The sequence below is a fragment of the Musca vetustissima genome, unplaced genomic scaffold, assembly GCF_032173495.1.
Source record: "Musca vetustissima isolate MV318-11 ecotype Yass unplaced genomic scaffold, APGP_CSIRO_Mvet_v1 utg8193, whole genome shotgun sequence".
Taxonomy (NCBI): Eukaryota; Metazoa; Arthropoda; class Insecta; order Diptera; family Muscidae; genus Musca; species Musca vetustissima.
Genome location: NW_026882893.1, coordinates 54080 through 65500, shown reverse-complemented (window position 1 = coordinate 65500; position 11421 = coordinate 54080). Strand labels below are relative to the sequence as shown.

Genomic DNA, 11421 nt, shown 5'->3' with positions numbered 1-11421 from the left:
AGAGTTTTTCATTTGTTTTCCTATTGTTAATGGCCTAAATAAAATTTTATTCGATTTTTATAGACTTCTTCCGGGGAAGGAGAATTGGAGCCGAAACAAGTTGATTTAATTGTTCCTTATCCACGAGTCAATGGTTCTAATAGGGCAGACTGGTTCTTATCTTTGAGATAATGGTCTTAACCGGACCCTATCTTGAGTTAATGGTCCTGACTGGGCCTCATCTCTGAGGTATTGGTTCTGAACGCCCCTTATCTCTGAGTTATTGGTCCTGATCGGGCCTTATGTCTGAGATAATGCACCTGATTGGCCCTTATCTCTGAGATAATGGTTCTGGCCTGCCGTTATCTCTGAGAGAATAATCCAGGCCGGCCCTTATCACAGCGATAATGAACATAATTGCTCTTTTTCTTAGATAATGGACCTGTCTTGCCTTTATCTCTGAGATAATGGACCTGACTGACCCTTATCTCTAAGATAATGGACCTGGCTAGCCCTTATCTCAGAGATAGTGGACCTGGCTGGCCTTTATTTCAGAAATAACGGACCTTATTGGGCTTTATCTCTGAGATAATGGACCTTATTGGCCTTTACCTCAGAGATAATGGTGGTTTATCTCTGAGATGATGGAACTGACTGGCCCTTATCTCACAGATATTGTTCCTGACTGGCCCTTATCTAAGAAATAATGGTTCTGACTGGCCCTCATCACAAAGATAATGGTTCTGACTGGCCTTTATCTTAGAGATAATAGTCCTAACATATCTTTATCTTAAAGACAAAATTCTGTCTGGTTCTTATCTCAGAGTTAACATTCCTGGCTGATTCTTATCTTAGAGATTATGGTCCTGACTGGATAATTGCTCTGAGTCCCCCTATATTTCTGAGATAAATGTCATGCCTTAGAAATCAGACCGCTTATTTCTTCTAGACCATTATCTGTGTCCAAGATAATGGTTCCGTCTAACCCTTACTTCCGAAATAATGGTCCTGACTGGCCCTTATCTCCGAATGTGTGCCTAAATGTTTTTATTTAATTTTCTGTCCATTTTTATCTGCTGAACAAAAATCTTCTTCCGACAACAACAAATTAAATTACCATAAACAAAAAACAACAACACTTGTTGTTGTTCTTGTCCTCCAGTTAAATACTGTTTACATTTACCTAAACACAATCAATGCCATTGACATTTCCCCTTTGAAACAAAAAATCGGTGTGCTCTCTAATGTATTGAAAGCAGATTTTGGTGCGTGCGGTACATGGGTCCTATTGTGGTCCATTGATTTTTTGCCAAAGCCTCCTATCAAAGAATTTTCTTTGTTCTAACAACACATTACATGTCATGTATGGACGTGTGTGCGTGTTTCTCTCCTCTTTTGTCATTGCCATAAAAGATCTAAATCGGCCGTAAGCAAGTTTGTTGTTGTTTGTTAGCGTAAACAATGCTCTAATTTGTTGCTTTCCATTTGCAATTTTTTTCACTCTCTTCGAAATTTTTTGCCTTTCCTTATTTATATCACATACGAATGTTCCGTTTGCATGTGTTCGATATGTTTGTGTTATTGCCTCATGTTAGCTTAGGGCCAATAGCTGTTGTTTTTTGTTGTTGTTTCGTTTTGGGGGGTCTGGGTAGGTTATTATTGGAAAAAATCTGTAACTTTGGGTTTTAAGTAAAAGTTTAACGACAAACGAAAGCCATTAGCATTGCTTAACATGAAACTTTTTTTGTAACTAAGGTGGCAAAATGTTGGTCATGAGGGAGAATGGTGAAAATGTGTGAAGTGAATATTCTTATGTATCTGGAAGAGGATAGTCCTTACAAACCCATTTTTCAATATATAATGGTCCTGAATGGCCCTTTTCTCAATGATAATTATCCTGACAGACCCTTATCTCAGAGCTAACACATCGGATAGGCCCTTATCTTAGAGGTAATGATACTATCTGGCCCTTATCTCAGAGATAATGATCCTGACTAACCCTTATCTTAGGGACAATGGTCCTGACTGACCCTTATCGCAGAGATAATGGTCCTGACTGACCCTTATCGCAGAGATAATGGTCCTGAATAACCCTTATTTCAAAGATAATGGTCCTGAATGACCCTTATCTCAAAGATAATGGTCCTGACTGGTCCTTATCTCAAATATAATGGTCCTAACTGACTCTCATCTCAGAGATAATGGTCCTGACTGAACCTTATTTCAGAGATAATAGTCCTGATTAGCCCTTATCTCAGAGATAATTGTTTTAAATTACCCCTACTTAAAAGATAATGATTCTGACGACCTTAATTTTAAATTTTAAGTTTCCTACTATTTTTTACGGTTCTTCTAACTTTAACCATGACCCCCGACACAAGGTCAAAGTAAATAGTTATTACTTCAATGAAAGGCAGGCTATGGCCATAATTCTGCTTTTGTCATTCTCATAAATGTTTTAATTTTTTTATTTTATTTTACAAATTGTTCTTCATGCCTGACTGACTGGCCAGTTATAACCTGGCAGAATACTGCTGATTGTTGGGAATTTCGAAGATAGCACGTTTTGTCAATACCAAAGGACATGCACACACACACAAATGGATGCGTATTACATTTTTAAGTGCTGACATTAAATTTCAAGCCCAGACAATAAGCAGGATAGCAATAAAAATATATTTCCATTCATATTTTGTCGTTTTTTTTCATTTTCGTTTTTCATTTCTGTTCTAAGTATCTAAGCAGTCAGGACCATAAAAGAATGTCCTTGTAAACGAAATAGTAACCGAAAAAGAAAAACTAAAAAACTCTAGACAATGTCATTGCCCAATTCCCTAGAAGATGGAGGGAGGAAGGGGAGGAGGGCTATAATGCTCTTAACAGACCCCAACACATTCGGTATGTCTGTTAGTTTGTGGGAGTTGTTGTTTTATGTATCCTCTTCCCATATTGCTCGTTTCAGGCTAATGGTGTATTGTTTTGATTTTATTTCCCTTGGCACTTTCCAAAGTCCTGTCACAGCCCGACTCCCTCCATCTCTCTGGAAGCAGTGAAGTCAAGTGTAACCAACTATCCCCAGCATTGAGTCAAGTAAGCAATAAAATCATCAGCTGCATAAAATTGCTGTCGATGTTGTTTAACCCTTTCATGTTTTATGGGCAGCGGGTGGGGGGAGGTCCTGGGGAACTATACAACAGAACCATTCCTCTGCTGACTTTATTAGCAAACAATTTTGCAATGCTATGAGACCATTCAATAAGTCAATAATGGGTTAAATCTTCCACAGACGGTCTAATGGGGGTGTGAAGGAAGTACTTTAGCAGTGCAACATCATCATGGTTGGAACTCTCCCCCCTGCTGCATTATGGTCAACAATAGTTTGCACAAAGTCATGCTCGGTTCCCAGCCGCTCTTTTCTGTTCACATCTTCATCTCCCAGCAACGTCATTACCGCAACTTTGACACTTGAAAATTTTATCTGATCAGAAGCGTGTATTGTAAAAATAAAGTTGTGGAAAAGTTGTTATACGCTTTGTTACGCTACCTTTTTTGTTGCTGTTGTTGTTGTTCACTTTTTATTCACATTGCTGTTGTTGCTGTTGCTCCATTGTTGGTTAGTCGTTGCTCACCACTAAAATAATATAATGTTTTTCCAATTTTACAGGGCATGCATTGTTCTTGTTGTTGTAGTAGAGGAAAGAATAACGGTGAGGAATTTTGTTGTTGTATTGGAAACAGTTGTGGCATTGTAATTGTTGTAAATTACAAATCACAGTGGTGTCGGAATGAAATTTTAAAATTTAAAATAAAGGAAAGGGAGGTCTTCTCATATAAAGAGGCTGAATTTCTGTAAGATCAGACGTAATGTCTTCTCATAAAAGACACTGAAGGTTTTCTCATAAAAGTCTGAAAGTCTTCTCAATTCTGGGTTCCGGATTGGTTCTTTTCTTCGGGATAATTGTCCTGATTGGCATTTATCTCTGTGATAATGGTCCTTATATCAGAGATAAGTTAAGACTGGGGCCTATCTCCAAGGTAATGATCCTGACTAGACCTTATCTCAGAGATAATGTTCTGAATGGACCTTATCTCAGAGATGGTCGTGACTGGTACTTATCTCAGAGATAATGGTCCTGATTGGAAATTATCGTATAGATAATGATCCTGACTCACCCTTATCTCAGAGATAATAACTCTGTCTGACCCTTATCTCAGATTTAATTGTGCTGGCTGACCCGTATCTCAGAGATAATGGTCCTGGCTGAACCTTATCTCAGAGACAATAGTCTGACTAGACCAGACCTTACATCAAATATAATGGTCCTAAAGGGATAACGGTCCTGACTGACCCTTATCTCAGAGATAATGGTCCTGACTGGATCTAATCTCAGAGATAATGGTCCTGACTGGTCTTTATCTCAGAGATAATGGTTCTAACTGACCCTTATCTCAGAGATAATGGTCCTGACTGGTCGTTATCTCCAACTGTCTGGCCCTTATATTAGAGATAATGATCCTAACTGGCCCTTATCTCAGAGATAATGGTCCTGACTAGCCCTTATTTCAGAGATAATGGTCCTGAAAGGCCCTTATCTCAGAGATAATGGTCCTGAAAGGCCCTAATCTCAGAGATAATGGTCCTGACCGGCCCTTATCTCCATGATATTGGCCTCGACTGTCCTTTATCTCAGAGAAAATAGGACTGAATGGCATTTATTTCAGATATAATGATCATGAATCGCCCTTATCTCAGAGATAATGGTCCTGACTGCTCCTTGTCTCAGAGATAATCGTATGTACTGGCCCTTATCTCAGAGATAATGGTCCTGACTGACCTTTACCTGGGATATATTGGACATTACTGGCGCTTATCTCTTAGATAATGGTCCTGATATCAGAAATATTGGTCATTATCTCAGATATTTCGGACCTGACTGGCCTTTATCTCTGAGATAATGGTTCTGACTGGTCCTTCTCTCAGAGATAATGACCTTGGGTTATATGTCTTATCATAGACGACCAAACGGTATTCTATTAGAAATGCTTTTTTATAAGACCAAAAGGTCATAAATTCGAAGATCAAAAGGTCCTCTTATAGGAGACCGCAATGGACGTCGTATAGAAGAACGAAAGAACCTCTTATGGAAACCAAAATGGACGCCGTATAGAAGACCAGAGGTCCTCTTATAGGCGTCCAAAAGGTGTTCTTATGGAAGACAGAGTTATCATCGATCGATCGAGGAGAGGTCCTTAATAACGGGCCCAAAAGATATTCTTTTAGAAGATCAAAAAATCTTCGTATATAAGAACAGTATAAGATTTTAATACATATCTACAACTGTTTTAAATAGAATACAAAATTTCTTCATAGAGAAAATATATAGAAAATCTTCTATATAGAAGATCTTCATATAGAAGATCTTCTAGAAGACAAAAAATAATTCCATAATAACCGAGAGCCTTCTCCTGAAAGTTCGTATCGCCCTATTTGTATATATGGAACTTAAAAAGATTCCAAATGTTATTTTTAATTAAAAATCCTAGACCCTATCCTAGTTTCTCGAATAACCCCACTGTCTCATCCTTTTAGTCCTTTCGTTTGTTATAAAATTGGGCCACAGACATCCAATAAAAACAATTTGGTAATAACATTTTGATGGCTGTTTAAATTACAGCTTTTTATGATGATGCTGATGCTATGCCATGCCATAGCTCTGCGATGCTGCTGGTCTTTTGTGGTCCTACTTACATGGTCACTAGTATCTTCTCAGCTCAGCTCCGATATGTATGTATTACATCTGGCACATCTCTTAATGCAACAGCATTTTCCCGCTACATCTACATGTTTCGCTAGATGTTGTTACAGCGTTGATGATAATGGTGGTGGTGGTGGTGTTGGTCGAAATTCGCTTCTTCCTGTCAGGAAAAAAGTTTAATTGAAAATTTAAAAGCAATTTATTGTTTTAAATTGAAATATTTCCATTAAAAATTAAAACGGTACATTTTATGGGAGTTGGAGTGAGGTTGGGCGCCACTACGAAAAAGCCAAGTTCCTGGGGTTTTTTGTGCACATCGTAGAGTTCTTTAAAAGAGATTTCCGGTTAGTTAACAAAGAATACAACTTATTTACCACCAAAGACAAATCCTAGAGCAACAATTCAACTGGACGGACAACTGGAGATACTGACGTACGTAGCAGAACCAGGACATTGATGTATGAGAGTTTCATGCTGGAACGTCATCAGAGTACAACCAGGAATATAAAGTGAAACATCAACCAGAAAATTTATCTTATTCAAGTTTTTCCTAATGCTGCTGCTGCGGAGCATTTATTTTTAAAGTTTGTTGTAACAAAATGAGAGGAAAAGAATCGAAACGAAACTTCTTTGTTTTCATGATGTTACCTTTCCCCCCAGCAGCAGGAGTGTTGATGTTGCTGTTTTGCTATTGTCCTGTTTGTGGTCGGTGTTAGTTGCTGTTGGTGTGTTGTTTGCATTAAGTGTGGAACGTGGTTAGTCTTTGATAGACACCGTAGATTTTATTTGCCTAAGGAGGATAATGATGGTGGTGGTGTTGATGTTGATGTGTGCTACTTGGAATGGGTAGCCATGTGAAACTGACATGTGTGTGTCAGAAATTACGAACTTTTTGGTCTCCTCTAAGGGTATACAAGTGCATGCAAGTGATGACACAGAGAGACATTTTTGTCAGGACCATTATGTCATAAATAAGGACGAATAAAGGTCATTATCTCTGAGATAAGGACCGGTCAGAGACAAGGTCCATTTAGGGTCATTAATCTGAGATAAGGACCAATTAAGGACATTATTTCTGAGATAAGGACCAATTGAGGACATAATCTCTGAGATAAGGGCCAGTCAGAACCATTATATCTGAGATAAGGGACAGTCAGGACCATTATCTCTGAACTAGGAGCCAGTCAGGACTGTTATCTCAGAGATAATGACTAGTCAGGACCATTATCTCACAGATAAGGACCAGCCAGAATCATTATCTTAGAGAAAAAAATCATTCAGGATAATTATCTCAGAGATAAGGACTATTAACTACGAAATAAAGACCGATCAGGACCATAAGGGTAATAGTATTAGGTATATTACACGACTATAATATTATTTTGGAATTGTAGTGTTTTACTGGTGACATTGTCGCTAGTACTAGTGAAAAAGTATACCACAACCAATGTAATTTCCTATGGACATTTAACATAGGCTTGTCATAGGAGAAGTACCAGTAGACCTTGACTATATTGACTAAGTAGTTCTTTTGGGACTATATGGTGACATTTGAACCAAATAGTCACTAGAAAAAGATTATATCTTTTGAGATTATGTGATGACGTGTATACCAAATAATCACTACATTATATTGGGTTTCCTGAGCTATATGTAGACATTTGAACCAAATAATCACTAGAAAAAGATTAGATCTTTTAAGTTTATATGGTGACGTTTGAACCAAATAATCACTGCATTTTATTGGGTATCCTGAGCTATATGGGTATCCTGAGCTGTAGACATTTGAACCAAATAATCACTAGAAAAAGATTAGATCTTTTAAGTTTATATGGTGACGTAATCACTGATATGTAGACCAAATAATCACTGCATTTTATTGGGTAATCCTGATTTTATTGCTATATGTAGACATTTGAACCAAATAAACACTAGAAGACCATTAGTCCTTTCGAGATCATATGGAGGCATTCGAACCAAATAGTCATTTGAGATTTTTAGGAAAATGCTTGTAATAGAATAAGTATTTAACAACGTTACATTTTTAACGCAGTTATTAAGTAACAAAAACAAAAGTAAAGCACAGTTCAATCTACACACAATATATTTAATTAATCTAAAACAGTCTGCGAATTTTAGGCAAGGTAATAAATTAAGAAATGGATTACATATATAGCTCACTTTTTTCAAGGCTGGCCAAACCTTGTCTTATTTTTAATAAAACTGAATAGTGTTAGAACTAGGATTTTAAAATTATATAGTATAACATAAAAACATTCAGTTAAATTTGTGGTTCTTCATCATTTTCATCTTGTTCCTTTTCTTCGGTGCGCCTGCTTCGTTTGTTGATCTTAAAATACTTTTTCTTTTGGCGTTGGAACGCTGCTCGTAAAGTCTTGTCAGGTAATTTATTAAATGTTGATATAACTTCTGTTTTATAAACTATATTTTAGCATTACTTATTTGAAACAAAAACAAACACGTTTTACCTATTATGGCGGCAAGTACATTACCAAAATCTCGTAGACCTTTTTTCCCGAAAGTTCCGTCAACATTAAAATCCATAATAATATTTCTTCCAAATACTTTATGCAAATTACGTTCAGCGTTACCTGCAATGAGATTTTTCATTTGTCGAGTCTGCAATTGTAAAAATTGTTTTAGTTATGAATTTGTTATTCCCAAAACGCAGATACGTACATATAGATCTGCTTGTGTTGCGAGAATTCGATCAAATTCTCGAAGTTTTTCTTCCGATTCAATTGGAAAAATTGTCATAATATTGTCCACAAATGCGTTCTGAGAAATAACACGATCCAGTAAAACTTTATGCTCCGCCAAAATATCAATAATCGTGTCTAGTTTTCTGGCATTTTCTTGGCAGGAAGAACATTTTGCATTAGCTATCAAAAATATGAACTCAATTTTGTTATACTGTTAAAAATTTAGTGATAATCTTTGGAGATTACCTTGTGGAGCAAAATATTTCATTTTTCCTTTGGAAGGGTTGGCATTTTCGTTCGACATGTTTATGTGCGGGAGTTGTGTACTTAGGAGGTAAAAATTTGTGCTTGATATTTCTCTGGAAAGCAGGAATGTAAAATGGGCACGATTACAAAATCAGAATCAATTGGCAAGCATACAAATTTGAACTGAATGTCTTTAATACAAAATGTCTCTTTTTCCCCTAGAGTCAGATTCGTTTTGAAAATACCAATCTCACAAGAATTCACCGGTTCTTCGTAGAAACTTTCTAATGCCAAAATTCGACTGCCTTCAATATATATTTCGCCCTTTTTCTTTATATTATCAATTTTTATTGGAATGCATGAATTCACCGCGCAAATATTATCTGGTTCTTTGCAGGATATGTAGCAATCATTTACAAAAGCTCCAACGATAACACCTTTTTCATATTTTAACCCATCCTGAATAGTGTTGACAATCATGCAATTTTTTTCCTTTTGAATAATTTGTTGAAAGATATGTGATGGTTTTCGAACATGTTTTTTCAGTGTTTGCAGTTTATTTTCAAATGCATATGCAGAAAACGAAATAAGGGGACCATACTTTTCTGCGCAAGAAGCCAAATGAAGCAGATTATGAACGTTAAAAGAAATGCTGTTCGAACCAAATACAGTTGAGAAGTTCTCGACAAATAATTGAAGCAAATTATTAGCTTGAACAATATTTTGATCCATATGTCGTGCATTGTTAAGAAGTCGATAAGCACAATGTAAAGTTAAAAATTCATAATAAATATCTTCGTGTACATTATTATAAAGAGCAATAATTCCTGTATAAGCAAGGAACTGGTGAAATTCAGTCGCTTTCCAATGACAAAGATCATCTAAAGGCCTGGGTTTTCTTGGGAATTCCCTTGGAATGTATTTTTTAAATTTCACCAATTCAGAAGATATTTTTGAAATATTTTGTTTTGAGGTTTTCTTTTCAGTTTTATTATGCATTATTCTGGTTAGCATTTTTTTGGTGACTCCGAGGTCAATGAGATGCATGCTATCTAAAGGAGTCTGATTTATCATACCAAATCCAATTTCTTCGAGAGGAGTTTTTTCTTCTTTGAACATTTGGGAATGGTGGCATGGATACTTTCGCACAGCAAAGTCCTCATCGGAGATTAGGGAACCACTCTCGCTACTATAAGTCAAGACATTGTTTACCTTCTTCGCAATTTGAGTACACTTGGTGCAGCCATGTGTTGATGTATGTCCAGGAACTCCACAAACGAAAGCTTTTGCTGGTGCGTCACATATTAAGCAACGAAACTTCAATTTTAAATGTTTTTGTTGTATGATAAACTGACCTTTTAGTAGAATCACTTCATCAATGAAGTCTTTCAAATACACATTCACACTACCCGGCTTGGTGTTTCCCAAGTATAATCCAACAACAAACGGTTTTGTTTTCTCCTGAATATTAACGATTCTGCAAAGGATTGGCCACAATTGCACACGAGAGCTTTTGAACAGTGGAATTCCATCGATATTTATATCTAGTTCGACTTCCTCATACTTTTCCAAAATGTGACCAACTTTTCGTAGTTGTGTTTCTATGCCAATATGACAATAAATTCCAGGGGCAACATTTCTCGTTAACATATTTTTTGCTCTGCCCACCAAAGTCTCTCTAGTGAGCGGAACATCTAGACCTTCTTCCTTTAATATTGATAAAAGACTTTCCAAACATTTCTTTGAAGGATTCGTTTCCATGCACCACTTTTTAAGTTTGTCCCGCAACATTAATTTCGGAACTGCAAAATCTTCCATTCCATTTTCCACGAAATCATTTATAAAATCTCCACCGTTTGACACAAATTCACTTTCACTATTTTCTTGTTCACATTGCAAACTTCTGTTTTTATACAATATTTTTTGTTTTTTAATTAATCTTTTATAATTTCTTTTACTCATTTTGTTTATATATTTAATAAATAATCACCTTTTTAACAATAAAACACACAAAACAAATTAATTGCCGATAAAAACGCGTTGTTTCGATGCGATCTACAAAAAAATTACATAAAAATGTGTATATATTCAATATGTTTTAATGACAATAAAAGAAAAGCCAACTGTCGACATTGTCAGTAGAAATACACTACAATCAGTGTCCCAAACCAAACTCTACTCGTAAATTGTTGAAATTTGAACTAGTACAATTGTCTGTAGAAATAAAGTGGTAATATAAGATACACATGGATCTTTGCTCGCAGCAGGGATGCTTCGAAGTTCAGCACTTAGTTGGACACAATTATAGACATGAAGTGGACAGCGTGTAGTTCGGTCACAGCCGTTGTTGACCAACGGATGACTGTTAAATAAATAAATCCTTTGATTAGATGTCGTCGGGACTGCAACTCAGTCATAAAACCGCAAATTTCGTCTAACAGAGTAAATTTGTCAATGTATTTGAAAGTGTGTATGTATGTGTGTGGTGTGTTTGTAGTCAACATGACGACATCTCTCTCAGTTGTTATTCTGTTTGTAAATTGTGTTGTTGCTATGGTTGTTGTTTTCTTTTTTTCTTTTGAGGTTTCATTTTCGTAACCCAAAACCACTTTGAAAGTAATAAAATCTGGTTGCCCTTGCCAAAACAAAGATGGGGAGAGAGTGGTACATGGTAAAACCTCGAATAAACTTAAATAAATTTTACATCTTCACAACAT

At 36.3% G+C, this 11421-nt stretch overlaps 1 protein-coding gene across 5 annotated transcripts; it reads right to left on the bottom strand.

Annotated features, from left to right (window-relative positions):
• Positions 1 to 7899: 7899 nt before the first annotated feature.
• On the bottom strand, positions 7900 to 10969 carry LOC133329596 (uncharacterized). 5 transcript variants are annotated; one of them, XM_061538068.1, is made up of 5 exons: positions 10695 to 10969; positions 8705 to 8817; positions 8436 to 8638; positions 8225 to 8375; positions 7900 to 8165 (listed from the first exon to the last, which is right to left on the bottom strand). In XM_061538068.1, the coding sequence occupies exons 2-5, from the start codon at positions 8760 to 8762 to the stop codon at positions 8017 to 8019; spliced, it is 561 nt and encodes a 186-aa protein (XP_061394052.1). In that variant the 5' UTR covers positions 8763 to 8817; positions 10695 to 10969; the 3' UTR covers positions 7900 to 8016. The 5 variants fall into 5 exon arrangements, 2 of the variants coding, with proteins under 2 accessions (XP_061394052.1, XP_061394051.1); XM_061538067.1 differs by having other exon boundaries at positions 8705 to 10969; XR_009754317.1 differs by having other exon boundaries at positions 8225 to 10969.
• Between the last annotated feature and the right edge of the window lie 452 nt (positions 10970 to 11421).

Bases quoted from the DNA above. Each gene is read 5' to 3' on its own strand.
- LOC133329596 (XM_061538067.1), bottom strand. From the start codon at position 8,762: ATGTCGAACGAAAATGCCAACCCTTCCAAAGGAAAAATGAAATATTTT. The intron at 8,639-8,704 runs GTAATCTCCAAA...TATTTTTGATAG, and splicing joins GAAATATTTTGCTCCACAAG to CTAATGCAAAATGTTCTTCC. The intron at 8,376-8,435 runs GTACGTATCTGC...TTACAATTGCAG, and splicing joins CAACACAAGCAGATCTATAT to ACTCGACAAATGAAAAATCT.